At 51.4% G+C, this 27,045-nt stretch overlaps 10 protein-coding genes across 10 annotated transcripts; 7 read left to right on the top strand and 3 right to left on the bottom strand.

The window, feature by feature from the left end:
* Positions 1-183: 183 nt before the first annotated feature.
* Positions 184-2,201, bottom strand: IAR55_000044 (uncharacterized protein; the record flags this gene model as incomplete). The annotated part of the gene is made up of 12 exons (XM_066943183.1): positions 184-231; positions 315-412; positions 526-598; positions 667-687; positions 742-912; positions 1,100-1,317; positions 1,384-1,485; positions 1,576-1,644; positions 1,719-1,767; positions 1,889-1,943; positions 2,058-2,068; positions 2,145-2,201. 12 exons carry the CDS (start codon positions 2,199-2,201, stop codon positions 184-186), a joined length of 972 nt encoding a protein of 323 aa, XP_066805725.1.
* A 556-nt stretch (positions 2,202-2,757) lies between these two features.
* IAR55_000045 (uncharacterized protein) lies at positions 2,758-5,998 on the top strand (the record flags this gene model as incomplete). Its single annotated transcript, XM_066943184.1, has 3 exons — positions 2,758-2,797; positions 2,847-4,425; positions 4,480-5,998. The coding sequence occupies 3 exons, from the start codon at positions 2,758-2,760 to the stop codon at positions 5,996-5,998; spliced, it is 3,138 nt and encodes a 1,045-aa protein (XP_066805726.1).
* A 561-nt stretch (positions 5,999-6,559) lies between these two features.
* Positions 6,560-9,724, top strand: IAR55_000046 (uncharacterized protein; the record flags this gene model as incomplete). Its single annotated transcript, XM_066943185.1, has 6 exons — positions 6,560-7,457; positions 7,510-7,561; positions 7,618-8,895; positions 9,023-9,193; positions 9,255-9,319; positions 9,387-9,724. The coding sequence occupies 6 exons, from the start codon at positions 6,560-6,562 to the stop codon at positions 9,722-9,724; spliced, it is 2,802 nt and encodes a 933-aa protein (XP_066805727.1).
* A 415-nt stretch (positions 9,725-10,139) lies between these two features.
* IAR55_000047 (uncharacterized protein) lies at positions 10,140-11,420 on the top strand (the record flags this gene model as incomplete). Its single annotated transcript, XM_066943186.1, has 5 exons — positions 10,140-10,578; positions 10,694-10,857; positions 10,910-10,952; positions 11,022-11,182; positions 11,274-11,420. 5 exons carry the CDS (start codon positions 10,140-10,142, stop codon positions 11,418-11,420), a joined length of 954 nt encoding a protein of 317 aa, XP_066805728.1.
* Positions 11,421-13,007: 1,587 nt separating this feature from the next.
* Positions 13,008-13,431, top strand: IAR55_000048 (uncharacterized protein; the record flags this gene model as incomplete). Its single annotated transcript, XM_066943187.1, has 3 exons — positions 13,008-13,031; positions 13,083-13,324; positions 13,383-13,431. 3 exons carry the CDS (start codon positions 13,008-13,010, stop codon positions 13,429-13,431), a joined length of 315 nt encoding a protein of 104 aa, XP_066805729.1.
* A 1,071-nt stretch (positions 13,432-14,502) lies between these two features.
* IAR55_000049 (uncharacterized protein) lies at positions 14,503-16,445 on the top strand (the record flags this gene model as incomplete). The annotated part of the gene is made up of 9 exons (XM_066943188.1): positions 14,503-14,686; positions 14,756-14,966; positions 15,039-15,219; positions 15,281-15,572; positions 15,631-15,727; positions 15,779-15,826; positions 15,890-16,082; positions 16,137-16,220; positions 16,290-16,445. 9 exons carry the CDS (start codon positions 14,503-14,505, stop codon positions 16,443-16,445), a joined length of 1,446 nt encoding a protein of 481 aa, XP_066805730.1.
* Positions 16,446-17,114: 669 nt separating this feature from the next.
* IAR55_000050 (uncharacterized protein) lies at positions 17,115-18,995 on the top strand (the record flags this gene model as incomplete). The annotated part of the gene is made up of 5 exons (XM_066943189.1): positions 17,115-17,232; positions 17,298-17,881; positions 17,939-18,696; positions 18,747-18,890; positions 18,947-18,995. 5 exons carry the CDS (start codon positions 17,115-17,117, stop codon positions 18,993-18,995), a joined length of 1,653 nt encoding a protein of 550 aa, XP_066805731.1.
* A 505-nt stretch (positions 18,996-19,500) lies between these two features.
* Positions 19,501-20,675, top strand: IAR55_000051 (uncharacterized protein; the record flags this gene model as incomplete). Its single annotated transcript, XM_066943190.1, has 2 exons — positions 19,501-20,164; positions 20,236-20,675. 2 exons carry the CDS (start codon positions 19,501-19,503, stop codon positions 20,673-20,675), a joined length of 1,104 nt encoding a protein of 367 aa, XP_066805732.1.
* Positions 20,676-20,987: 312 nt separating this feature from the next.
* IAR55_000052 (uncharacterized protein) lies at positions 20,988-23,274 on the bottom strand (the record flags this gene model as incomplete). The annotated part of the gene is made up of 10 exons (XM_066943191.1): positions 20,988-21,186; positions 21,258-21,469; positions 21,535-21,746; positions 21,810-21,987; positions 22,062-22,156; positions 22,226-22,374; positions 22,438-22,598; positions 22,667-22,738; positions 22,812-22,951; positions 23,043-23,274. 10 exons carry the CDS (start codon positions 23,272-23,274, stop codon positions 20,988-20,990), a joined length of 1,650 nt encoding a protein of 549 aa, XP_066805733.1.
* A 1,139-nt stretch (positions 23,275-24,413) lies between these two features.
* Positions 24,414-27,002, bottom strand: IAR55_000053 (uncharacterized protein; the record flags this gene model as incomplete). The annotated part of the gene is made up of 4 exons (XM_066943192.1): positions 24,414-25,611; positions 25,668-26,383; positions 26,457-26,921; positions 26,979-27,002. The coding sequence occupies 4 exons, from the start codon at positions 27,000-27,002 to the stop codon at positions 24,414-24,416; spliced, it is 2,403 nt and encodes an 800-aa protein (XP_066805734.1).
* Between the last annotated feature and the right edge of the window lie 43 nt (positions 27,003-27,045).

A 27,045-nucleotide genomic window follows, 5' to 3' on the forward strand; every position in this document is an offset into this window, starting at 1 on the left:
ATTATTCAGCGGTTCGTAGTATAGCAATCAATCATAGCATGGCTCGTTGTACACATCCCAAACACCTGCATAGTCACATACATGTACCCATGACATGTGATTTACCTTCCTGCCAAGTGGTGAAGTTACCAACAGAGACTCTCCTCGCCTTTCCCCATCGCTGTCGGCTGTGACATACTGTGATCAACTCTTAGCAAGAACTGCTTTTCTTGCTGCGGCAATCACGACAAGCTGCATGATAGCACCTCATCAGCATGGCCAATTATCGTTATCATGATTCGACGGCAAAGCATATTCTCCGGCCATTCACTCACCCGTTTGACAAACTCGTAGATTCTGCGCTGGGCGACGAACATGAAGGCCGCCGTCAAGACGGACTGCAACAGCTTTGGCAAGAGACCCGCATAGAGGCCTTGAGTGACAAATGCCGTCAGCCTGGTACAGCGAGTGCCGACAAGGAGCGAAGGCGCATATCACTTCATTGACCCGTGATAGAGGAGGTTATGTATTACGTCGCAGACTTACCGGATAGCCCTTCACTTTCGAGGATATGGAGAATGGCTTTCAGGGATGATCGGTATTTATGAGTGGCGGCTTGCTATTGTAGTTGTAAGAATAGATCAGCTGACTTTGTCCTGTACCGTGAGAAGAAGGTCGATAACTGACCAGTCTAGACTTGACGACGATCTGTCCGCTCCCGTGTCAGCTACAAGCCCATCCGACCTCGTAAATCATGCTCACGTATGGGTATGTTCCACCAGTAGCCACGAGCTTACTTGCAGCCCCCAGGAAGAAAAAGTCCCAGTCGCTCAACGAACTTCGACCGAGTGCTTTGTTACCTATCGGCGTGGTTCCTTGAGACTTGAGACGATAGGTGAGAAGTAGCGATACAAGACGCTCGAAGGTTGTGTACTGAGTGATGGTCAGTACCATACTCCAGATCCTACATCGCATTCGGCACGAAAGGAGCATCTACGGGCGGAGAAAGATCGAAGGTTTGCATGATGGTCCCTGAGCCCAGTTTTCCGGGCGGGTTAATGCCTTCGCTGTCACGAAGATCGGGCTACAACTGGGGTGGATTGAACCATCAAAGACATACCTGAATCACGGGATTGATGACCAGTATTAAAGCAGGTCCAATACCTCGCCACAGTCCTCTGACACCATCTTGCTTGATGATCTCCCTAGCTGCGTCGATACCAGAAGGCTTGGTCTTCTTCAGCATCCCATCGGTCGGATCTCCGTGAGTGACAGCACGTGTGGATTGAGCAGTTTGGACAGTCCAGATAGGATTAGTCACCAGAGTGGTGATCGAACCTGCGGAGTGCAAATGCGATCAGCCGGGTGTCGATTCTATCAAGCGTTATATCCTACAAGACGTACCTGCGATTAAACCCGCAATGATACCTTCTCCAGTCGTCAAGGCACTAAGCGAACTATTCGTTTTTGCTCTCCGCTTGATCAAGAGCGATCTCATTTCTTCATCTACATACATTATTAGCCTCCTCAATCTCTCCACAGGCCAAGCGCGGGATCTGAAGATAGCAAAGATACGATAATAACCAATAGACTTACAGAATGCGTAGTATACTCCATTCGTGACTGCTATTCCAAAGAGAGAGCTCGAGAGTCCCGAGTAAAGACCTGCGATAAGGATGAACGGAGGGTCAGTCCCAACACTCTTTCATTCTTCCAGTGCGCGATGGATACAGACTGACCCGATAGGCCCTCTGCTTTCAGAGTCTTCTGGATAGCTTGTGGTATGGTCTATCAGCAGTATCGTCAGTTGGACTTCAGAAACTCTGTATTCCCGTGCGAGGACATCATGAACGACAAAGGAGGCATCTTCTGAATAATAGGGTGAGAGGTATCACAACGGTTGACATACAAGGTGCTCTTTCTTGGTCTGAACCGCTGCTCGAGTTGACAGATTGACTAGCGGGCTATTGACGGGTTAGATATAAGCCGATAGGAGCAGAAATGAGGGGAGGATGATGTTGAGCTCAGCCGTGACTGAACATCGGAGACATCTTCACGGGATGGACGATCACACATACTAGGTTAGGGCCTGAACGACAGAACACCGAGTCAGCTTCCGGGTCCAGTGAGAGGCAGAGGCGAGGGAAACAGACACCACAACGTACCATCGATACACATCCTCCCACCGAACCTGCCAGAGCATGGATAGCTGAATCGCCCATCGTGATATGGGTCTACTGTACGGCTGTTGGACTTCCTATACCGACAGAGGAGGTGGATGGAAAGAGTGAGGATGTATCGTGATTCGAAGTAGAGAAATGAAGTGTGTTGGCGCCAAAAGGAGAGAGTCGTGTGGATTTGGATCCCGGTTGCAAGCCATAACCGGTACATCCCATCCACCTTCTCTCTTGACACGCCTAAACAGCAGTCGTTCTTCTCAGCTAGACTCATGGCGATACGTTCTTCTTGCATGCAACCTTAGCATTCCCTCAACAGCATGCATAGCACTGACCAACCTGTCACGACTTCCATACACATGATGAGAGCATGTAGAAGGGGAAAGACGATGCAGCCATACGACCTGGAACGACACTTGCACCGCCACGTGAGTCCCTCGGCGATGGGGTCTCCACGTTCTACCTGTGTGGGTCTGTGTCAAACTCGCCATCCTTCTATCCTTCCCGTTGCACAGCGAAATCGACTCATCCTTTCGTCGTCTTTCACAGGTCATCAGAAGTGGTCGGCTTGATGTTGCTGGCAGGATAGCATCTCTACACCATGGGTCTGTCACGTATCCAGCTCGCAGCGGCTCTCATCGGTATGTACCCTTCGCCCAGAGTCTGTCCGCTCTGACACCACGTCTTCAGAATATGACAATGATCCCGACTCGCCGATCCCTCAACCCAGCACTCGATCTCATCGAGATTCCGCCATGTTCCTCCCCTATCAACAAGCTCAACAGGAAGCAAGAAGACGACAGATCTTATCACAACCACCTCCTGTGCTTCCCAGTCCAGTAGAATCTACTTTTGCTTCCCATTCCGCATCAAAGCGGGGTAGTGCTCAGAGGCCCGAGAGCCAATCTTGGAGGAGACGTCTGGTGTCAGATCTGGATCTGGGAGCTCCCAATGCAGCTCCGCAATATGAGAGAGATATCGGTCAGCGTGAAGGAGGACCGAGCGTGGGGACGGGAGAAGAAGAAGATCTTGCAGAAGTCGATGTATCGAGGTGGGGACCGCCTTCTCATCTCATCGCAGATGCACCTCGCCCACCGACAACTCGACGAGTGACAGTGTCCCAGCCTGTGCCAGAGCCCATAATGTCCCCAACATATGGCCGCACTAAATCAATTCACGTTGCCGACGTCATTGAGAACGTTGGGCAGAATCAGCATGAGCAATATCAACAACAACGACGTGTGCACGAGCGGACGGTCTCGATGGGCAACAATCTCGGTAGACTTCAGTCTTCGGAGTCACATATGACGGACAGATATGGCGCGGATCGTGCTTTGGCGAAAGCGGAAAGGGTAAGACAGTTGGTCGAGAGACCCCACACCGTTATGGGATGGCAAGGCGGTGATAGCGGCAGGCGGGAGCTTCGAAACAGGAGGATATCGGACCCTATCATGGTACCCCTCCCTTCCTCTCCCATGCCGACTACTGTCACCGGTTCACGACCACTTTCCTCTCTTAGTCGTACCTTCTCCCCCAATCTCGAAAGCGAGATCATCGAGGAGGGACTGGACGAACCTAATCCCTTTGCCCTACCTGCGCCACCACCCGAACTAGGTTCACGTTTCGATCCCAAAGTCCTCGACGCTCAAAGACGATCCAGTGCAGGATCAGTCCTTGATTTTGAGGCGCCCAGTCGCCCGTCCAGCCGTACGAGTGAATTTCAAATGCCAAGGGGTTCTACGGATGTTTCATACCTCGATCCTGCTTCGCCCGCTCCTTCACCTGCCCGGACTCCGAGAATCTACCAGGATATTCCAACACCTGCGGAATATGGACGTCCGCTAATGCCTCCCCGATATTCCACTTCCGCTATACATGGTGTGAACCGGCAGTCCCTCCTGCAGCCCAAAGTCCTCGTCATGCCTTCTACCTTGGCGGGCTCCCAGAGCTTTCATAGAGTCGAACCGAATGTCCCGGAGGGCTTCGTTCGGGGTGAAAAGCCTCTCCCGGCTGAAGCGAAGACGACTGGGAGACGACCTGGCATCCCGCTGAGTTTGAGCCAGAAGACTTTCAGGAGCAGCTTGATTGTGGGTGGGAAACGAGAGGAACAGGAATACTGGCTTGGTGGAACAGAAATAGAAGGGGAGATCGGGGTTCAGAGACGCGAGCTTGATGAAGGTGCTTTGGAAAAGAAACCGGGTAAACTGTACGGGAGGAGTCTGATGGATGAGCTAGAAGCGAGGAAAGCAGCACTAAGGGGAAGACAGCGGTGAGTAGTTTGGGTCAAGATGTCTGAAAGCTAGCTCATAGGACGCAACGCCAGAGTGTTTACCGGTGATTCACGACCAGCCATGATGAATCGCTCTTCAGCTCTCATCGATCCTTCCGCTCTTTCGCTGGAGTCTGGAACGTTCTCGATCTCATCAGGAAGTGCTGTCCCGCCTCGTCCTACCACTTATCATCCTGAGTCTCTAGAGCCTTTGCTCCATGAGGGATCCGGCGGCGATGTGCCGGCCAGCGAAGACCTCCTTCGATCAGAAGCTAGAGTTGCCGAGGAACGGATCACCAAGTCAAGATCGGTCTTCGGCGTCGACCAGCTCTGGGAGAGAGAACTTGCAAAGTTGAAGGCAATTCAGGACGAAGAGAGCACGAGGAACAGAGAAGAGGAAGCGAGGATATTATTGGCCGAGCAGAAGGGGAAGAAAAAAGGGAAGAAAGACAGAGCCAAGAGCAGAGCGGTAGACGCGCCGCAAGAGACCGAAACGAAAGATCAACGACCAATCCAAGAAGCACTCGGCATATCACCTATCAGGAGAGCAGGGAGTCTTCCACCTGTCTTGGATTACGCGCCCGAGCAGGTACAGCAACAAGTGACCGACGATCCAGAACAGCCGCAACAGTATCTCAACGGCAATGAGAGATTGAGGGCTGGAGACCGAAAAGACGATCTGGCTGACTTCAGACCTGAAGGCGAGCCGATCAATGTCATCGAAGAAATAGCACAATCAAGTGATGAGTCGGACGAGGACTTGCCGTTGTCGAAGCTCGCTCCTGCCGCGCGATCCATTGCGCGAGGGGTTGCACCCTCACAAGCTTCGACCAGTAAGCTCGAGAGTGGTGTGGAACCGGAATCGGACTCAGACGAAGACGTTCCCTTATCGAAATTGACTCTCAAGTGGCCTTCTGGCTCGGCTCGCAGTCAAGGCCAGAAAGATCGGAGGCTCGATTCCCTTGGCCTATCCCTACCGACGCCTTCAGACATGACTGATGAAGCCGAAGGCGAAGACGAAGATGATCTTCCGTTGGCCGTGCGACAAGCGAGAGCTAAAGGTCTCAAGCCGATCACTAAAGCGGAGATCATCGAGGACGATCTGCCTCTGGGCTACAAACATGCGGAGAAGGCTCAGAAGCAAATGGCAGAGCGAGGCGCAGGCGACTGGCTCGGGAGCAATACAGTGTTCTCCTTCGCACCCGGCGGAGGAAAGAGTCCGGCCATGGTCATGAGTCCAGCTGTTGGGCAGATGGCTTCTGCAAATCCGGCCGTGTGGGGTATTCCGCCTCATATGATTGTGTACATGGGTATGGGTGGTATGGGTATGTCGTATCCTGGAACAGGACATCCTAGCATGTCGATGCCGAATTTCCACCAAGCCGTGTACATGCCAGGAGTGGAGCCGGGGCAAGGAGGAGTAGCCTATGGCCATCATGGATTCATGTCTGGACCTATGCCTGCGCTTCCCCCTTCCCCAGGGAAGAACATTGATAGCTGGAGACAGGATGTGGCTTTGGCTCCGGTACCAACTGGAGGCACAGGAAGCGGAAGTGGCAGCAGTGCGCGATGAGCGAATGATCAAACCGACGATAATGACAGTCACGACCGAATGAGAATAGGCAGTTTCCGAAGGTGATTCAAGGGAAGAGGACCAGGGATGGGATCCCTATGTAGCAGTGACATTCCGGCTGAGATGTAACTGATCTGAACGATAACAAGATAAGGTTTTTTTCGCTTCCGGTTTACGTACAATGCCACACTCAAATCATACATCTCCCACTCATGGCATCCGCGCGACGCGATCTTCTACAATTCTCTCTCTCTCTCATGTCTGGCAAATCATACAATCTACGCAAGTAGGATAGAGACTAGATCAAGGTGGACAGCATCATTGTGACTGTCACACGGACATTGCCATTCCCTCACCCATTTGACATCCCTGCTTTCGCGAAACATCATCGAAAGGCAGATTATCACCACCTAGACTTTAACATCGTGTCCCGCTAATCACGCCCGCTTGACATCGCCCGTCATCCACTCGACAACAAATCGCTCTGCCTCTCTTCACTTTGATCCGCCAAGCTAGGCATCCATTTCTCAGACCTATCTACCACTCTTTCAGCCCGCAATGATGCTGTCTCCCAAACCTTTGGGGAAAAGCATGCCCTACACACCAGCCTATCCATCGTCTTACGCCGCCGGTCAAAGCGCCAATCTTCTCGACCCAGAGAAAGGACTATCATCGCCCACCCGAATAGCCAGACGCTTCCTGTTACCTCGGAAACCTCGATGGTTCCTTGCATCTCTCTGTGTGGGAGCGACGATATTGTATTTCTACGATTTCGGATCGAGCAGTACTCTACCCCTGGGTGATGGATTGGTACGTCCCGGAAGCGGAGGTGATCGCAACGGAGAGAAAGAATGGGCACCTGGGAGTGAATGGGACGAAGGAGATGTTGAATCAATATTGCAAGAAGGCGATAAGTCCGGTTGGGGAGCTTGGTCACCATTTGGAAGTGGTAGCGGCGGTGGCGATGGTAAAGCGGACTCGGAATCATCGTCGACGACCATGACGACATCTGACGAATTCGTCGTCGATTCGAATGGAGACCATTTTATCCCAAACTGGACTCAAGAGATCGCACCAATGCACCCTGACATCTCACTCTTACCACCTCCATCATCCCTTTTCCCAGAAATCGACCTATCTACGTCTACCTCAATTCCTCCTCAAATTACCCCGTTCCCAGAGGAGAGATTCAGAGAGATCTACTCGGATCCCCCGGACGTCCCTCCGGAGATAGGCAACGAGCTGCCACCGGATGCATGGGTGAAGGCGTGGGTGAGTCCAGAGGATTGGGATGCGAAAGGTGGAAACGGAGATATCAAGAGGGTTCAATGGTCTGGGTTCGCAGGGGGTCGAGACCGATGGGAGAGTGAGAAGGAGAAAGTTGTCAGGGAAGAGAGGAAAGAGGCGGTCAAGAGAGGATTCAAACATGCTTGGGAGGCGTATAAGGCGAATGCTTGGGGTGAGTGAGCTTCCGCTCTTAGTGATGCCCAAGGCTGATAATCCATCTGAAGGTCACGATGAGATCATGCCGGTTTCAATGACGCCGTCCGATCCGTTCAACAAGTGAGTGCTACATCCACTACACAAGTAGGAAGTAGCTGATACAGTCTCTGTGACAGCTGGGGTGCTACTATCGTCGACTCTCTTGATACCATCTTGCTCATGGGTCTTTCCGACGAGTACAATCTCTGTCGACCACATGTAAACCAGCTGAAATTCGAATGGGTCACTGGGAGAGACTGGTCGCAAGGTTACGTTTCGGATGACGTAGAGGGTAAAGGCGAGGTGTACGCCATGCAAAGGGACAGAACGGTCGGTTTGGCGGTATTTGAAACTGGTATCCGATATCTTGGTGGTCTCCTAGGTGCATACGACCTTTCCGGCGACAAACTTCTTCTTGACCGAGCGGTGGATCTGGCCGAAGTTCTGTCAACGGCCTTCAACACCCCTTCGGGCTTACCTGCTGGTCGTATGGATCCCGGAACGAAAGATGTGATCCGGTTATCGACCGTCTCCATTGCGGAAGTCGGAAGTATGTCATTGGAGCTGATTCGATTAGCGCAAGTCACCAAAGATCGAAAATGGTTTGATCTGGCCCAAAGAGGGATGGACTACCTCAATGAAAGGGTCATCCCTCGTGGAGTACATAAACCGCTCATCCCGATGTGGTTCCAGCCAGATGCTCCTCTGACCCAAACGATGATTGGAGGGATCACTTTTGGAGGACTAGCCGATAGTTATTACGAATATCTGGTCAAGACTTACAAGTTGCTGGGCGGAAACGAGGTCGCTCAACTCTGGCGGAACGTATACGAGCAGTCTATCGACATGGCGAAGAAGTTACTATACGTTGACATCACGGTGGTCCCCGACCATGATCTCTTGGCGATCGGGAAATTGGAAGGGAACCGACTCATCCCGGAGCTAGAGCATCTGACGTGTTTCGCCGGTGCGATGCTTGGACTCGGAGCGAAATTGTTGGATCGACCAGGAGATATGAAAGATGCTGAAAGGGTGACGGCATCATGCTATTGGTTATCCGCCGATACGCCTACAGGACTACAACCCGAGGTGGTAGAGTGGTATGAACCCACCGAACAAGAAAGGATGTACGAGAACGTGACGATCAATGACGGACAACATTATCATCCTCCACTTCGATTGAATGATAATCCGGATGCTGGTAACGTGGGCGGTAGAGATGGGATGCACAGGGACAGAAATGGGGTCTTAAGATGGAATGGGGACAACGAGGTCGTCCAGGATGAGATGGCAGAAGGTGGCAAGAGGGGTCCGAAAGAATATGCGAGTAAATTGAAGGGTACTCCGACGGGAGCGAAGAAGGTCACGACGCGAGGCTTGAACAGGCCTGAGACGATTGAGTCGATCTTTTACATGTGAGTAGGATATACTTTATCCAACGTTTGCCCCAATGCGTATACTTCTGTCACGTTCTCCCTTCCTCACCCTTCTCTCTGTCTATCTAATGCACACTGAACGCTGACACTACGGTCTCTTATACAGGTATCGACTCACTGGAGATCGCAAATGGCAGGAGAAGGGATGGAAGATGTATGTCTCGTGGGCGCATGCTGCGAAAGTCGAAGGTGGAATGAGCAGTATCCAGGATGTGACGAAACCGAATGTCAGATTTGGCGATAATATGGAGAGTTTTGCGTTGGCCGAGACATTCAAGTGAGTTGGCTTCCAGGCCAACACCAGTTTGATTCCCTGCTGACAAGATCTGTGTGAACAGATATCACTTCTTGCTTCAGTCTGAACCCGATGTGCTATCACTTGACGACTATGTTCTCAACACAGGTGAGTGACGAGCATTCTGACCATCCCGCCCTGCTGATGATGCTAATTCTATCGTTCATTCTTGCAGAGGCACACCCTTTCCTCGTCAATCCCAAGCTCGATCCCACCTCACCGACAGCTCACACCCGATTCTGGACTCCTCCGCAAGACCCCGAAGCTGATCTCGGTGTACGCGGTGAGGGTACCGATGCGCAAAAATGGAAACGATTGCAAGTGATCGAATCAGCTCAATCACCTTTCAAGCCCGTTGAGTTCGTCCATCATGGTGGTGTGGTCGGTGGGAGTAGTGGAGGAGGTATGGGAGGTGGAGGAGGAGTTCCAGGTGTCAAACCGCAACCACCTAATCTGGCTCAGGTTATGAAGGTAAAACAGATGGATGGGTCTGATTTCCCGGATCATTTCTAGGCGAATCAGGTTGAGAAGACTGACTTTTGTCTCCGACGTGACGATGAAGCTTCAAGGTCGTACAATAGAATAAATGGTACATGATTTTGATGACTTGATCAGCTAATTTGGTGGTCCACGATATGTATCAATAGTGTCATGAACATGTGTGATGAGTGTTACAGCGGCTCAATCAACGATTGCTGTCACCACGAGCACTCAACTGTCCTCACTATAGTGGCCCTTCGCTGGAATCTCACGTGTTGCATCTTGGTTTGGGCAGTCACCGACTTACGGCATTGAAACGACGTCATGCTACAGGCAGTTGAGAGTGGAGACGAAGGCTGGTCTGTTGTATTTGGGAGACGTGCAGCACTCTCAGGTCAGCGCAGGACCTACCATCTCCTGACCACGACAAGCAACCACTGGGACCACTATGGGCAGACCATTCACTGGCGAACATCCAAGCTGGAAACATGGCAAATCGGAAGTCGCACCGGGAGTCTCCCTCCATTACGTCGACGTCCCACCCGTCTCCTCTACCTCGTCTTCCAACTCTGGAGGGAAATCAACGAAGACAATCATCCTGATCCACGGTTTTCCTCAGACATGGTACTGTTATCGTCATGTCATGCAGCCCCTCGCAGAGGTCGGGCTGAGGGTGATCGCCGTCGACTATCGCGGCGCGGGGGATTCGGATCGACCGAGAGACGGATACGATAAGATGACGATGGGCAAGGATATACATACGCTTTACAAGGAGAAACTAGGGGTGGATGGCAAGGCGATTATTTGTGGGAGCGATATCGGGTCGATGGTGGCTGTTAGTCTGGCGATGCAGTTTAGGGAGGATGTGGAGGCCTTGATCACGTTTGGTGAGTGCGACTTTGGTCGGATCTTGCTTGGATCTGTAGTCTTCTGGGATGTGACGTCGAGCGTGCTTATGCTCGGGGAGAACACTGAATACTTGATTCATCTACCATCTCACAGAGGCACCCGTACCCGGCACGAAAGCGTACGACAAAGCCACCACTGATCCCAGTCTCACCTGGCCGCTCTTCTGGCACTTCTTCTTCCACAATATCCCAGATTTGCCCGAACTCCTGATCCAAGGTAAAGAGAAGGAGTATATCAGTCATTTTTATCATCGATTGGTGAGTCGTCTTCGAACGCCCGCACCCGGATCATTGTCTCACATCAAATCAGTGCTATGACCCTTCCTTCCTCACCGAGACTGACTTGGACATCTGTGAGTGACAGTCAGGATCTTTACGTCCCCTTTCTGAGAACTCAATGCTGATTGTATATCCGCTTCCAGACACCAAATCGTTCGCAGCAGCAGGTGGGATACGATGTGGTTTGGATACATACCGCGCATTCCACCAGGACGTGACAGATCTCTCGTCATATCTCGAGAAGCACGGAAAGATGGGGTTCCCGACCCTCACAATGGCAGGTGGGGCGTCAAAGTTCTCTCTCGTAAGTACTATACTTGTCTGAAACCCAATCTCACAATCATACCTACATATGGACGCCCTGAGGACTGAAGTTGCTGATTGAGAAGTTTCAGTTTATCGAAGATCAGACGCGTGAATTGGCAAGTGATGTGGAATACACTGAAGTGCCAAGGAGTATGCATTGGATTATGGAGGAGAACCCGGATGGATGGTTAGAGGTCATCAAGGCGTTTTTAACAAAGAAGAAGCTAATTGAATAAGCCAATGAATGGAGTCAGTAGCGCCGTTCAGTCAGATCTATACTTTGTATGTCTCGTTTAGGGATTGTTCGTCGACCTTTCTGTCAATATCCGGCTCATACCAACTTTTCTGATTACTGGAGTAAAATCAGAAAGCGTTCGGCAAACCCTGTAGCTGTTCTCCACCTGGACATCAAGGAATGCATGCTCGGCAGTAGTAATATACAGACCTGAATACTCTGCATTCACAGACTTACAGATTCACTGTAGCTCGTTTGGTCAGGTACTGGTGTTTGCACGATATTCGACCAGCGAACACTATCTCAAACACAAATTTCCCCCTATGTGCCACCCGAGGTCCGGTAGGAAGCACTGCCTAGAGTCATGTCTCTGTTCTCTGTCTTATGATGGCCCATGGTACAAAAGCCTATATGTAATGCTGACCTGCGCAACTGAATTCCATCGTACCCAGTGCTCGTTTCTCAATTGTGACACGCTGAAACGGGGTTCATATCTTCATGCTCCAAACAGCTCGCTCGCTCGCTCCTTCGATAACGGATCGTCAACTTCCTGTCCACAAGAGTAGTCTTAGGGTGTCATGACAGCGTCATGGGTGGTCAATCAATGTGACACTTGATTCAAAACGTAAGCCGGCGCGACCAGCCGATTCCCACCGAGTGGCACTTGTCCTTCGTGCCTCGCATGTCACACCTCCACTTTGGATGTCCCTGTCCAAGCCCCTCAAGATCACCGATCTCGCTTGCATTCAGATGCGACAATCAACGACTGCCGCAATCCCATGCAACTGTTACGCCATATCCCGGGGGAGGGCGGGGTGGGGGGCGGGTTGTTCCCCACAGATCGGGAGGCTAACGACATCGATCGGGATATCTATCGTCATGCTGGCAATGATGTCGAGGTGTTTCCCCCAGGATCGTCGTCGGGATTTGCGATCATGTTTACGGCCACTGATGTCAAGTTGAGTCAACTCCTGGTATGGCCCATGATAGACGTCATTCGTGCACCATCTGATAACATCTTGCGTGTGAGCTCTTGATCAGTACGCAATGAATTCGCGTAAACAACGGCTACAAAAGGACCGCGATCTCCGGGGAAGAACATTAGGAAAGCTGGGGACTCCACCGGTCGTTGCCGTAAAACCAAGATCTTTTGGTCATTGAGGGGACATAGGACCAGACATGTCGCCATCTCCGCATGCTGACCCTTTGAAACCCTTTCTGTTCGATTTCGATTTCGATTTCGATGTCGAACATTTTCCGATCTGATAGATTTTGAACCTGAAAGATGTCACCAGACCGTTAATCCCATGTTTTAGTGGAACGCCATCTAAACTGATATGATAGAGACATGGACTAGGTCAGATCGGGTATCCAGCCAATACCGATGGCGAGATAAGTGACCCTTTCAATGACGACGAGTTGAGTCAACCTCGTCAATGACGAAATGGTTGGGTTGAGAACATTACCGATCTCAAGTCCCATTTCACGCCTATATAAAGCGGTATTTCCAGCTTGTCATCTTCTCGAAAATCTCAACAAGACCAACACAATCACATCACATACAAACTACAAATACACAACCAGCAACATGTCTACTTACAAGCCTACTGAGGTGAGTTTCTTCTCACCGGGTCTTCGACGTCTTCCTGACCTCTTTTTTCAGCACGATGGTCTTACCAAGAGCGGCGAGCCGGACAAGAGGCTCAGTTCTGAGCACGGCTTCGGCGGATCCGACGGCCCTGACCCTGTTGAGGCTGGTAGAAAGGGCGGTCAGGCCTCTGGCGGCAGCGCCGATGGCGAGTCTGGCTCCGGCGGTGACAACTACAAGCCCTCCGAGCACGGTGGCTTGAAGAAGGATGGAACTGAGGACCAGCGTACTAAGTCTACTCACGGTTTCGGTGGAGAGTATGTCCAGTTCCTTTCCCATCGTTCTGATTGCACAGCTGATGTGCTTGAATCATAGCTCGGGACCCGACCCGGTCGAGGAAGGTAAAAAGGGAGGTTCTCAGTAAAGCTATGTAAATAGGAAGAAGACGGGTGATCTATGTATCAAGTGGCCATGATGTTGTTGCTCCGCATTGTGGTGTCGCGGCATTTCATTTGCTTCTGCCATTGTTATCAAGTTTCCGTCTTCAGCACCGTCCTGTGATAACCTTTGTTTAGTCGATGTGTACTCGAGGTAATGTTCTTCACCGGACTCTGGTTCCTCTTAGTTCAAGTGTGTAGTCTTGTAGCCAATAGTCAAAAGCATACGCAGGAGTGAAGATGTACAGAGGATGCATCGAGAATTGGCGAACAAATCAGTTATTTCCGCACAAAGATTTACCTTTGGAGGTTGCGGGAGGTCGTGAAGGTGTGCCACAGTGAAGTCGAATGTTACAGTCTGCGTCATCCGCCACAATTCTCGATGATTCAGGCCGAACGTAGCACATCCCAGTGAACAGAATGCACGACCTTTAAATGCATTGAGCGATGTAATAGGATTTGCTAGCCTTGCTGTGACAGGCCACCTCAAACGGGAACAGGACAGGTCCAGGTCATGAGATTCCGCCAGACACTGTTGATCGACGAGATGTGAGTGTTGCTTTTTGCGTGTATTTAAAGAGCTGTCCTCGAGACACGTTAGAGCACGCTTTCATCAATCAATGAACGCTCGAACTATGTCGAACTGAGCTATCGCTTTTCGCGTCTTCCCTGCCAGAAACATGTTCGCTCGTCACAGCATCACGAAGAGATCGGTCATATCCAGAGACCACGACGAGAAGTCCCACTCCCACGTACCTCTTTGCTGTCCTTCCCTCGATCAAGCTGTCCCATACAATAGATCCGACGCATTCTACAATGGTATCTAATGGAACTGTATGGTCCCAAGATACCCATCGATCCCCACATAGCTGACCGAATTTCGGCTTCTTGCCTCCGTGCTGAACTCCGATGAAACCTTATCCTCGTTCGGACACGACCGAACTAGTGGGAAGTCGTACCCGTGCAGTCACAGTCGATAACATTAATACGATGGATGGGAGATTTTTTAGCCATTTCATCCTTCTTCCATCGAGGCCATCTATCAACGGACTAGCGACATGCCCATCGCTGTACCTGCACCCAGCTGCAAAGTCTCACCGTGGGGTGAGAAGGTGTTTCCACCCACTTGGCCGTTGTCAGCGTGGCAAAGATCTACCCGGGACGATCCCCTGATCAACCATGGACGCGATGATCCTTTACCTGAGACCGCTGATATTGTCATCATTGGCAGCGGTATATCTGGTAAGCTTCCACAGTGCACCTCCCCGACACATTCTAAGATACGACTGATACATATCCACTGCACCTCAGGCGCGTCAGTAGCTTACAACCTCCTGTCTGCCCCCAATCGACCGAAGAATATCGTCGTTTTGGAAGCTCGAGAATGCACCTCAGGAGCATCGGGTCGAAATGCCGGACATTGTAGACCTGATGCATTTCGAGGATTCATCCCGTTCGCCGCTATGCATGGACCGGAGGAGAGTCGTCTGATCATGCAAAGTGAGGTAACCACGTTGAAAAAGTGAGTTGTGCTTGTGAGATCACACGCTCGTCCGAAGAGTCCGCTGGGCGAAGTACTGATAAGGGGTCACAGTGTTAAGGAGTTCTTGAAGAAACATCCGTCAATCGACTGCGAGTTTACACCTCGACCGACGCTCGATTTGTGTTTGACCCAAGAATTCAAGGACTTCGAGCAAGCTTCGTTGGAGGTCGCGACGAAGAACGGTGTGGATACGTCTTTTGTTCGTGTTCTGGACAAGGATGAAGCGCAGAAGGTTGGTTGATATTGTCGTACGCCATATGAGAAGAGGGGATTAATGGACTGTTTTCCTTCAGGTTTCAGGATCCTCCGAAGCTGTAGGAGCATACGAATGGCCTGCGTCGACTGTCAATCCTGCCAAATTCTGCTACGGAATCCATCGAACCAATTTCTCCTTGGGAGGGTATTCGCTATTCACTCATACACCTGTGACTGGCGTCACAGCAGTGCAGGACGCGCAAGACGAGTACAGGTGGAGCGTCAACTGCACTAGAGGTAGTGTGAGAGCCGCAAAGGTAGTGTATGCGACCAATGCGTATACCAAGTTGATCCTGCCGGAGATGGATGGACTGATCACTCCTATGCTGGGTGAGTTTCAATCAACCGTCAGAGAACAGTTTATGTCTGAACAGCGGTGAGATTCTAGCCCAAGCCGTTCAAGTGACCCCGCCTCCCAACTCAGAGTTCCCTCGAATACAGCCAAGTATGTCGTTGAGATACAGCTTGAACCACTTCTATTCTGTGTATGTGATCAGAATCGTTTCTGATTGCGTAGTTGGCTGACGGCCTTGTAGTGCTTCTCGTCCTGATAACTCGGTCGTCCTTGGCACTACAATGATTTGGTCAGTCAGTCGCCCGGGCACTGTATGCAGAGCAAGATATTGACGGGGTTCCTTTTCACACAGGCCTGGACAGACCGAAGCTGAATTTGATGCCTTGTTCGACACGATGGACGACTCAAAGCCGTACGACCAAATACGAGACGACACCTTCAATCAGTTCGCCAACGTTGTATCTGGCGGAGGATGGGATTCCTCGCCGCCAGTCGAAGAAGGGAAGAATGGGCTGGATTACACGTGGGCCGGTGTGATCGCCATGGCAAGCTTTTTTCGTGAGACAGGTACGCATGATAGTTGCTAACGGTTGACGCAGACACCTGATAAGGTTCCTTGGGTCGGTCCGTTGCCTGGAAGAGAGGGGCAATACATAATGAGTGGGTTCAATGGTCACGGAATGGTAAGTCCGCAATCGCCATGGTAAGGAGACGTCACTTTGGACGCTAAGCTCATCCCTCTCGCTCGACAGGCACGCATCTTTCATTGCGCACCATGTCTCGCCAGCGTGATCCTTGGCGGACAGTGGGATCCGACAGTCCCGAGCGTGTTCAAAGCAACTCAGGAAAGGATGGACAGACTGGGCGAGAAAGTCAAGAAAGAAGGATTCAGAATGAAGCCCGGATGAGGGTTCTGTTCTGTATTGACGCCGCATGCCGGATGAGTGACAGACACAGGTCAATATACCGCACTGTGGGACGATCATGCATGTCCGGACAATATCCATCAGGGCTTGTCGAGGTTGTGAATTCTCGTATTGGGCGTCCGCATAGGCCTTTGGCAGTACAATATGCTAGCCCGTCGTTCCTTGAGGCCGCCTCAGATTCCAGCTGGCATCGTTCGAGACCTCCCGCTCTGTATGGGGCCGAATTTGTGCGCACGTTCGTCGTGGTCTGTCCCTCCAGTATCGCTGTGAGGTCAACACCTACACCTCTCCGACCATTCTATGGCGAGTGGCCAACTTGATAGCCCCTCTCGTAATCGACCCATGCGGGAGCTCACTCGCAAGTCAGCGCACGTGCATCGGGTCGAGCTCCGTCAACTGCACTACTTGTACGCTCTATCGGTACAAAGTCTATCATCGATTCCTGATGATATGTGTCCTCCCAGGAACGCTAGCAGTCAAAATCTTCCCTTTGTGTATTTTTAGCCACCAGCCTCCACTTGCCCAGTCCACCGGGAAGAGCACGTTGCTTGTCACCGACTGAAATTTCGGCTCATATATAAGTCAACGGTCCGGAAAGAAGTCTGATGATCCCTTTCTTCACTCTTCTCAACCGAACCTCCCATACATACCATGCGTGCTGCTCTCCTTGCTCTCCTCCCCGTCTTGGCGCAGGCAGCCGTGGTGGACAAGAGGACTGCTTCCGTTAATGTAGGATCTACCACCGCGGATGTCTTCCCTCCCGCCAGTAGTGAGCACCAACCCGGAGCCGCTCCCCTAGCTCTGGAAACATACTGATTCCGATGTCTCTTGTAGCCAGCGTCAACTCTCAAGCGTTCCCTGCCGAGTCGGTCGTTGGCTATCCGGGTCTCACGGTGACCGGTGTGGAACCCGCTGCCATCCAGACTGCTACTGCATACGCCTACAACTCAGGACAGTCCAATAGCTATCCTCTTGTTGCCGACGAGCCTCAGGATACACCCTCCACTTCCAAATTCGACATCTTCAAATACTGGGGTAACCTATCCCCCTGGTACTCTGTCCCTTCTAGCGACTACGGACTGAACGATGCTTCTCCTGTCATCCCAGAGAACTGTACCATCACCCAGGTTCATCTCCTCTATCGACATGGTGCCAGGTACCCTACCGACGGTGCTCCTCCCTCCGCCTTCGCGGCAAGAGTGCACAACGCTACTCAACAGAAAGGTGGTTTCACCGCTTGGGGAGAACTTGACTTCTTGAACACCTGGACCTATAAGCTTGGAGCAGAGCTTCTGACTCCCTTTGGGCGGCTTCAGAACTTCGAGCTGGGTGTGGCTTTCAGACAGCAGTACGGTGAGCTGTTGAACAACTTCACCGAGGCTGGTACTCTCCCTGTATTCAGAACCGAAAGTCAAGATGTGAGCTCAATCTTTGTTATAAGCTGAGGGGAAGGCGACGCTGACTACTCTTGTCAGAGAATGGTCAAGACCGCCAACAACTTTGCAGCTGGTATGTTCGGGGTTCCCGAATACCTGGACCAAGTCAACATTGAGATTGTCGTTGAGACAAACGGACATAACAACTCTGGCGCTCCTTACGAGACCTGTCCCAACAGCAACATTGCATCTCGAGGCAGTATCGGGTCCACTGCTGCCACCGCTTTTGCGAAGAACGCTTTCAACGGTACCATCGCTCGACTGCAAAATCAGATCGACGGTTACACGATCACCTCGACCGATATCGTCGCCATGCTCCAACTTTGTTCGTACGAGACCGACTCTCTCGGCTACTCGGCCTTCTGCAAGCTCTTCACTCAGGAAGATTTCGAGAACTACGAGTATTACTTCTCCCTTTCGTTCTACTACAACAACGGTGCTGGTTCACCCGTCGCTGCCGCTCAAGGAAAGGGATACTTGGAGGAGTTCGTCGCTCGATTCACCCAAACCCCACTCACGACTTCCGACTCTTCGGTCAACGCCACTCTCGACGGAAGCAGCACTTACTTCCCTCTCAACCAGTCCATCTACGCTGATGCTACTCACGAGGTCGTTCTCCTCGACACTCTCACCGCTTTCAACCTGACCGGCTTGTTCAGCACCGGTCCTCTGCCGACTGACAAGAGGACCAATTCGTCCTTCTCGGCTTCCAAAACTGTTCCTTTCGGTACACACATGGTCGTTCAGATCCTTGAATGTGCTGATATGACTCCCACCAAGCAGATGCGTTTCATCATGTGAGTGATCTTCTGTCAATGCAGGTTAAGAGGACTGACGCCAGTAACAGCAATGACGCCGTCATTCCCATTGACCAATCCTACGAAGGATGTTCGTGGAACAAGGACGGTCTCTGTGCATTCGACACCGTCGTAGCGGCGTTGCAGAAGCGTATCGCCGAGATTGACTACAACTATGATTGTTTCGGCAACTAGTGAGTCCCTTTCCAAGTGCTAAACGCAAAGACATCCCCACTGAAAGATGCTGCAGCACCGCTTCACCTGGTATGGACTACAACGGTCGTGCGCCTCGTTCGTAAAAAACGGGCTTCCGTGGGGCATGAGCTCAGCCGGAAAGAAAGAGAAGTCACAGTCAAAAGCGTATATACATGCGCAGCTAGGTCCACTCCATATAATATAGACATGCAGGATGCTTGTGGTAAGATAGATGAATTGGATCTGCGTGCTTGACCGTTTTTTTCGCATAGTGCCGAACGCGAGCCTCCGAACTCTTGCACTGCTTCAATTGAGAGATCGCGGAGACCGAATTCATCCCAATCCTCTATTCGATTCATCTCGTCTCATCACATCTGCAATTCCCGGGCTGCTGTCATCGCCGTGCATTCCATTTCACAGCATGAGAAGACGTATCATTGCATCATCAAGCTCGATCGGTCCCGTTCACTTGTGGTCGACATCGCACTGAAGCCTGACGTCACTGACCTACGAGGGTGACAAACGCTTCGTTGTCTATATATAGCGAGGGCTTTGTGAATGAAGTGGAATTGGGAACACCACGATTCCGACCCGTAGCCAACAAACAATATGACTCCAGTCCCACCTTCAGATAGTCCTACACGATCCACCTCCCCTTCCGACCCATCTTCATTCGTGCGGGATCCACACAAACTCGTCGCTTATCTCATTCCATTCCCTTCTCCCACCAATCTCCCATCGAATATCGAACCCCCGCCACTCCGTTTCATCCTCTACACGCCACCGCCTCCCCCTCTTCTCAAGCCTTCCCGGGGGGAGAAGGAAGGACTGGCGCACAAGACTCAGAGGAAATGGCAACAGGAGGTGAGGAAGGCGAAAGAGAGCGATGCGAAAGTGGTCAGTTGGAAAGGTGTTAAGAGCAGAGTCACAAAAGGGATCAGTTGGGCGGTCGATCATACCACTTCCGCCGATCTGGATTTCGTCACAAGAATCCCGAAAGATCGAACCGAATCGCATGCGGACCCAACATCCACATCGGATGGAGAGGGAAAAGCGGAGATGACCACGACGAAGAAGACGGTGAAATTGGAAGAAATGGTGATCGTGTATCCGACCTCGATGAATGTCTCGTCGGACGAATTGCGAGCCGAGTTCGTCAACAGCTTGATGCGGACGAAAAGCAAGGCGGAGAGAGATGCAGTGATTGCTACGGGTCTCTTACCCGTTGCAGCTGCTCTGGATTGGGCACTCGTCTTTGTTGGTTGGATATTTGGTGAGCCTTTCTTCTTGGCGCTTCGATTGTGTTGTCACTGACATGTCACATGTTTGCGCTCGTCCTATAAGGGGGAGCACTGGAAGTGGACGGCGTATGGGCAGCATCGTCGATCAATGGCGCCAAAACTGCTCGATCAGTCACCAAACGTCTAGCCTCGTCCACCAAATCTGGCGATCTTCACCATTCTTCCAACGATACTCTCCAGCTCTCCTTCGTCCCGTCTCATCGGGTCGAGGTGCTGTCCTCGTATCTCCTCGACGAATGTATTCAATGCGATCGACATGCATTCAACCGACCGACGCATCATGCGGTCACGCAGGATGACGTGCTGGAATCGATTGGCTGGACACCGTCAGGACAGTATGAGGAGAAGAACTGGGAGGACGAGTCGTGGGAGAGGGATCAGGTCAGAGAGGATATCAGTGGGACGATGAAGAAGGCCGCAAAGGCTTGGGATCATTGGGTCAAGCTGTACGAGAAGAACCCGAAGAAGGCTCTGAAGAAGTGAAAGGGTCAAGTCGCCCGTTGTTGTATTTCGTATCAACTGTATCAACTGTATTCATAGTCGGTCTAGCTTTCACGTTGCAGAGAATCAAGTCTAGCAGCTTGGCTAAGCGAAGACTACAGTTAAACAACAAGACGCATTCTAAGAACGACACGAGCCCTGCTAGCATGTTGCATACATCATCCGTTGATACACGACTAAAACGCGTTCGTACATGACTGAAACCCCTTGTTCTATTCCTTATGGTCTTGTCTTTGAGATACCAGTAACCCGTGCCGTTGCCCTTTTCTCCCAATGATCGATCGTGCACAAAACCTAAGCGGTCGCGGCCACATCCCCTTCCTCCCTTCTCCTCTCTGCCGAATTCATCTGGACCTCCGTGACGTAATCCTTGAACTTCCTGGGGGGGACTTTCTTCTCGAACATCTCATCGATCTCTGCTGGAGATCGACGTGCGACTTCTGGGAGGATGAACCATCCGACGATGACTGCAACGGTACCAGTTCCAGCGAAGCTGTACCAGGCAAGAAAGGCGTTGTATCAGTGGCTGTCTTTGAGGACCTGAACAGAGTTGGCAGAACTCACAAGAACCCGGTCTTGACGTTCCACTGTATTTCGGGTCCATTCAACATCAAGGGGGTGGTGAAACTGAACATGATGGCGATCATGTTGGACAAGGCCAAACCCCAACCGGCGGTTCGAGCTCGAAGTCTTTGAGTAGGGATCTCAGCCGCGTAAGCGTAACCGATGGCCGAAGCGCCTGTAGTCGAGAAGGTTGCGAGACAAGCGAAGAAGATCTATCGTACCGCGGCATCGACATGAGTTGACAGTCGCAATTTTTCAGAGCAGACTGCAGACTTACAAGCAGAGATCCAAGACTGGCACTCTGGTAATCGAAACATCCAACTATACCGAGACAGAGCACCGAGACCACGGTAACCGCGTAAGGGTAAACGGTGAGGGGCCGTCGACCGACAGTGTCAGACAAGGAACATGTGATCAACATGGAGAGAAGCTGGACACAGGAGAGGATGACAGTGACGAGGAATGGGTTCTTGTTTCCGGCCAGTTGGACTGTGCTCACGATACCGTTTTAGCACTATATAGCTGAGAGGCAAGAGGAAAAGGTTAACTCACAGAAGTATGTCGCGTACGTGTTGAAGACGGATAGTCCGACGAATTGCTGAATCAACTTGGGCCAGGCAGCAATGAATAGTCGAAGGAGGTTGCTTCCCTGGAAGACGGCGAAAGGTCCTTCTTGATTGTCACGTTTGGCCACAAGACGTTCCTCTTCCACAGTGGCAGTCATGATTGCCTATAGTGGGCCGAAATATGGAAATCAGCATCTGTAATCGGAGGTACAGTGTTCACCAGAACGGATCAACTCACAAGCTCTTCCTCGACGTTGTAACCCTCCAGATGACCGTTGTACTTTCTCAAGACGGAGGCAGCGCGATCAAGTTTTCCTTTACTAGCGAGCCACCCTGTGGATGATAGAACGATCAGCCGTGCACAAGTGGATCTTGCAACCTGGATTTGGGGTGTGCACTCACAAGGAGACTCTGGAAGGAAGACAAAGATGATCGACATTACTCCAATCATTCCCCACTGAGTGTAGATGGCGGTTCGGAAATCCATTGGGTCGTTGCCGTTCAATCTGTTCAAAGCGACAGAGGCGAAAAGTTGACCGATACAGAACCAGCTACAAAAAGCATTGTGACAAGTTCAGAGAACTGATCGAACGTTCCATCCAAGATCCACTTACAATGTGTAAGCGTTGATCAGGAAACCTCTCAATTGAGTAGGTGAAATCTCAGAAAGGTAAACAGGCATTGTTGCTTGCAACATGCCCACTCCGATACCTGAGAACAGCTTTGCGAGCAACCACGCCCACCAGTGGTTGGCCAGGGACTCGGCGATAACACTCTGCAAACGTGACATCGATCAGCGCCGCATCCCATTGACTCTCAATTATCGCAAGAGGAAAAACCTACCGCCACCAGCATCCCCCAGAGAATGTAGAGCGCCGCTTTTCGACCGAGGGCATCGGTGGCATATTGCAAGAACTATCCCAAGGAAAGCTTCCACTTCAGCAAGATATTCCCAGATCGGTCGCACAACGAAACGATAGATGCTCACGATCTGACCGATTGTCTGACCGGCAGACTGAACTCCACCCCAAGCGGAGACGTATGTTCCCTTGATCGGTTTTCCAGGAGTCGATGTCATTGTCGCGATAAAGCCTTTGTTGGAGACAATACCTCCGTTCAGGTTGATTTCTGCACATAAACGTACATCGTACCGTTGATCAGCATTTTGGCAGATCAGTCGACTCATGAGCAGAAGTGAAGGGTTTCCGGGTGTACTCACGATAACCATCTAGAGAAGCACTGAACGCAGCGGCCATGGCAACGGCGGTGATATATTTGTGTCTCCTGAGAGAACTCCAAACTCCCAAGTCATCAAACTTGGAACGCATCTGGACGATGCCGCCATCCTTTTTCAGATCATCGGCCGTTTGGAAATGCTCTTGGTGAGCGAGCTCGTTGTCCTTCTCGTTCATGTCGAGCGAGACGGGGACGATGTCGTGAGGGTGTGACATGTCGCAATATTGAGTTTCTCGGATCGATGATGTCCGATAGATGTCGCAATAAGTTGGGCGATGTGTTTTCGGCAAGTGGAAGGTCAGACGTTCGATTACCTGTTGTGTGTCTTGCAAAAGTACAGTCGAAATGGCAAACTACCAAAGTTCCAAACAAGCTGTCATACGGAAAGCGTCAATATCGAGGAAACTTGCGAGATCTTTACTTTATATAGATACGACTCTCCACCCCACTGTACGACCTGCAATCATGTGTCCAAAGCAGCTCTCGATACATGCATACCACTTACACATACGGATGGGCGATCCGGTCCCTCCGACCAAACGGTCCAAAGATCCTGCGAACGATCTCCGAACAGAGACGCTTCATTCAAGCGAGGTACAGCAGCTACTGTATGTATTTGATCCCTCTTCGGGGATAACGAAAGCCTATTGATCATAACGACACTTTGCACCTCTCCTCCCTCCAATTTGCGGTGCCCGAGTGATGGATGGTAAAAACAACTTTTGAGTTTGACGATTATGCCCCCTCTCTCCCTCTCTCCCTCTCTCCCTCTCTCCCTCTCTCCCTCTCTCCCTCTCTCCCTCTCTCCCTCTTCCCCCTCTCCCCCTCTTCCCCAGACTACTGACGTGGGCCTCCCGGTCTTCTCCGTCTCAGCCCTGTATGGGCACCACAGAGCCCCTTGAAAGGACAAAGGAGTAACAGACTGGATGCCGGACCGACCGGTCGGTCCCCCGATGATCTGGGGACATTAGAAATCAGGGCATTTGAGCGTGATGCTATTTTTGAATCTCAGAGGCTTGGTCATGCAACGATTTACGGTTGATTCTTGAACCGGCGCAAGTCATATAAGATGGGACATGCGCTGTTCAAGTGGCGGTGGCGTTTTTGCTCCCATGACGCGGACTCAGTGGTGGTGTTATTGAGACTATTGTCTCAATTAGACTTAAAAGTCAAGGTATCACCTGCTCCTAGTTGCCGTCATCTCGGCAGAGCCCTGGAGCAAGCCTGACACCCGGAGCCGATGGCCGAAACGCGGTTGCAGTAGATAGTGCGGAAGTTGCAACTAAATCGTATGTTCGATCAGTGCTACGGTCCAGGATGTACAGTTATGCATTCCTATCATTACGCCATCGTATCAAGGTGCCCAGACGAGGTCGAGCTCAATGACAGTCCCATGCTCTACCTGCTGACCCCCTGGCAAGACACTGACCAACTCTACTTCCTCCTTAAAGCTGATCTTGACCTTCTTCTGCCCATCTTTCTTCCCCTTCTTCCAACAGACCGTGGCCACTTGATCCTTCCCCAGAGCGATCTTTGCCTCTTCCAACTCTTCACACAGCCTCAATCTAGGCTTGAACATGACCTTCGTCCAACCTGGAGCGAGAGGAGTCACTCCCGCCACTTCTGTACAGAACTCGTAGATCGGCACGCTTCCCCACGCATGACAATCGGATCTTTGTCTCACATCATCTTCTTCCCAGGTCGTCAGGTTGTTCTCCAGCATCTTCTTCCAAGGATTCCAAACGGTTGGGTAGAAGGAATCGTAGACTTCGTCTCCCGCTTTGGAGAAGGCTCGAAGCGCATAGAACATCATCACATAGGAACACTTTGAGAATGAGTGTTTGAGCTTCGGCTCGGCGGTAAAAGCGTCTCTTAGTAATCGGGCAGAATCAGAAGGATCGGCCGCTCCGCAAAGGACTGCAAAGACTTGACAATGTTGTGAATAAGCCAACTCGTCGCCCTGAGCGATATCCGCAGTGGAATCAGTGAAGAACTGGCCATCATAACAATGTGTCTTGATCGCTTTGATCAGACTCTCCGCTCGAGACTCATATTCGTCCGCATTGCCCGGTCGACCGACTTGGCGGAGTAGCTGAGCAGCTTGCTTGAGAACGTACGCATACAGCATGCTGAGATAAGTGTGGCGATTGGATTTACGACCTGATCGAGGAACACCTTTGTCGGGATGGTCGTCTGTCGCGTGCCAAGTTGTCACCCAGTCAACGTATTGCCATACATCCTCAGAGATCCCACTGACGAGACCCAGCTCGTCGACATGTCTGTCAAAGAATTCGAAGACTCCGTCAATCTTGGGCACGAAGCTCTTTGTATAAGCCGTATCGCCGAAGTAAAGGTGGTGGTCGCTGACTTGCAGGATCCAGAAGAGGGAGAAGCCAGCGATGATCTGCGGAACATGTGAGGGGAATCGAGATTGTGTTAGTCCTTCAGGGGTGATGGAGGTCGCGAAGTTGGTGATGGCTTGTCGCATGAGTCGATCGTCGCCTGAGAGGAGGTAGTGGAATAGACCAACAGACCGACTGTCCCCGGAGTATCTGTTGAGCCTTGGTCAGTAATTCTCTCTCACCATGACGCAGCTTGACATACTCACTGAAGTTGCTCGTAAAAGGGACAGTCGGAGTATCCGTCGAACATGCAATTCCTCATCGTTCTGATAGACACCTCCCATATCTTCTCGTTGTAGTCGTCGCCAGGTTCTTTCCAGGTCGCTTTTACGTCCAAAGGGTAGTTGACCTGAGTCGCGTCAAAGGATATCATGTCCACCGATTCCGATCCAACCTCGAGTTCCACCCTCATCAATCGGAAGGTACGGAACCAGAACGGCTCGTAAGTGGTCAATTCACCAGCTGGGATGTCGAGCGTGACCTCGTCGAACGGACCGATGAGGTGGCCGTTCTCGGCATCCAGTCGATCGGCTTTCGTCCGTAACCAAGGGTACTGTCGTGGGTCCAATTCGTATCCCTCCGAATAGGTCAACTTGAGCTTGATTTGTGACTGCTTCTGAGCTGTAAACACCCAGCGAATGAAGGCTGTCGAGTGGACATCCGCTTGCAAGTCCAGCGAATGCGAGGTCTTGGGTGAAAGGGTGATAGACCGTTGACCGCTCAGGTAGGCGGACCAGTCGCCAGTCGCGCAGGCGCTTTGCGCCGCGTGAATAGTATTGACGGAAACTGATGTACTTTCTGGCAGTGGGATCTCGCGAGGTCTCAAACGCCAAGGCGCAAGTTCACCATTAAGTGTTTTGAATGCGTAGGGGACGGGAGTGACTTTTTGAGGAGAAGCTGTGGGTGTAACTCGTTCATTTATCTGATCGAGAGTGGATCGTCAACAAGCCGATCGATGGATGGCATCTTTGAGGGATTGGATTGACAGCACTCACATGAAGGAAGACATCATCCACGAGACCTGTCGGATACTTCCGGCTCTCGTCCACCACTGCTGACCATCCTTCTCTGGTACCCACATCGATATCTCCAACATGACCGGTGACTGTTAATCCTGGGAAAGTTGTCCTCTCAAAAGGCATCCCCCCTCTAGAGCTTGCAAAGTACCGGACCACCAAGAACTCAAGGTTGTTTTCACCTTGCTTGAGATAGGGTGCGATATCCAATGTGTCATAGTACCATATTTGAGGATGACTTCGGCTTGGTCCGACAGCTACTCGCTGACCGTTGACGAAGAGCTTGTATCGTGTGTCGGCGGTGAAGTGAAGGGTGGCCTCTGATGGGACGGCCGACAGCTTGAGTGAACGTGTGAAGGATACAAGTCGAGCCGCGGATCCATCGGGGGAAGAATCGATCCAGTTGGGCACCCATACCCAATTCGCTTGCAGCGTGTTGATTGTCTGTAAGAGCGAAGAGGCAGTTGGGATTAGTATCAGATGGGAGCAGATCATACTCACTTGTTGCTCTCGAATGGTAACCATTGTGACTTGCTTCACTGCTTGCTATGTCGAAACGACATTCATG

This window comes from Kwoniella newhampshirensis, chromosome 1, assembly GCF_039105145.1.
Source record: "Kwoniella newhampshirensis strain CBS 13917 chromosome 1, whole genome shotgun sequence".
NCBI lineage: Eukaryota > Fungi > Basidiomycota > Tremellomycetes > Tremellales > Cryptococcaceae > Kwoniella > Kwoniella newhampshirensis.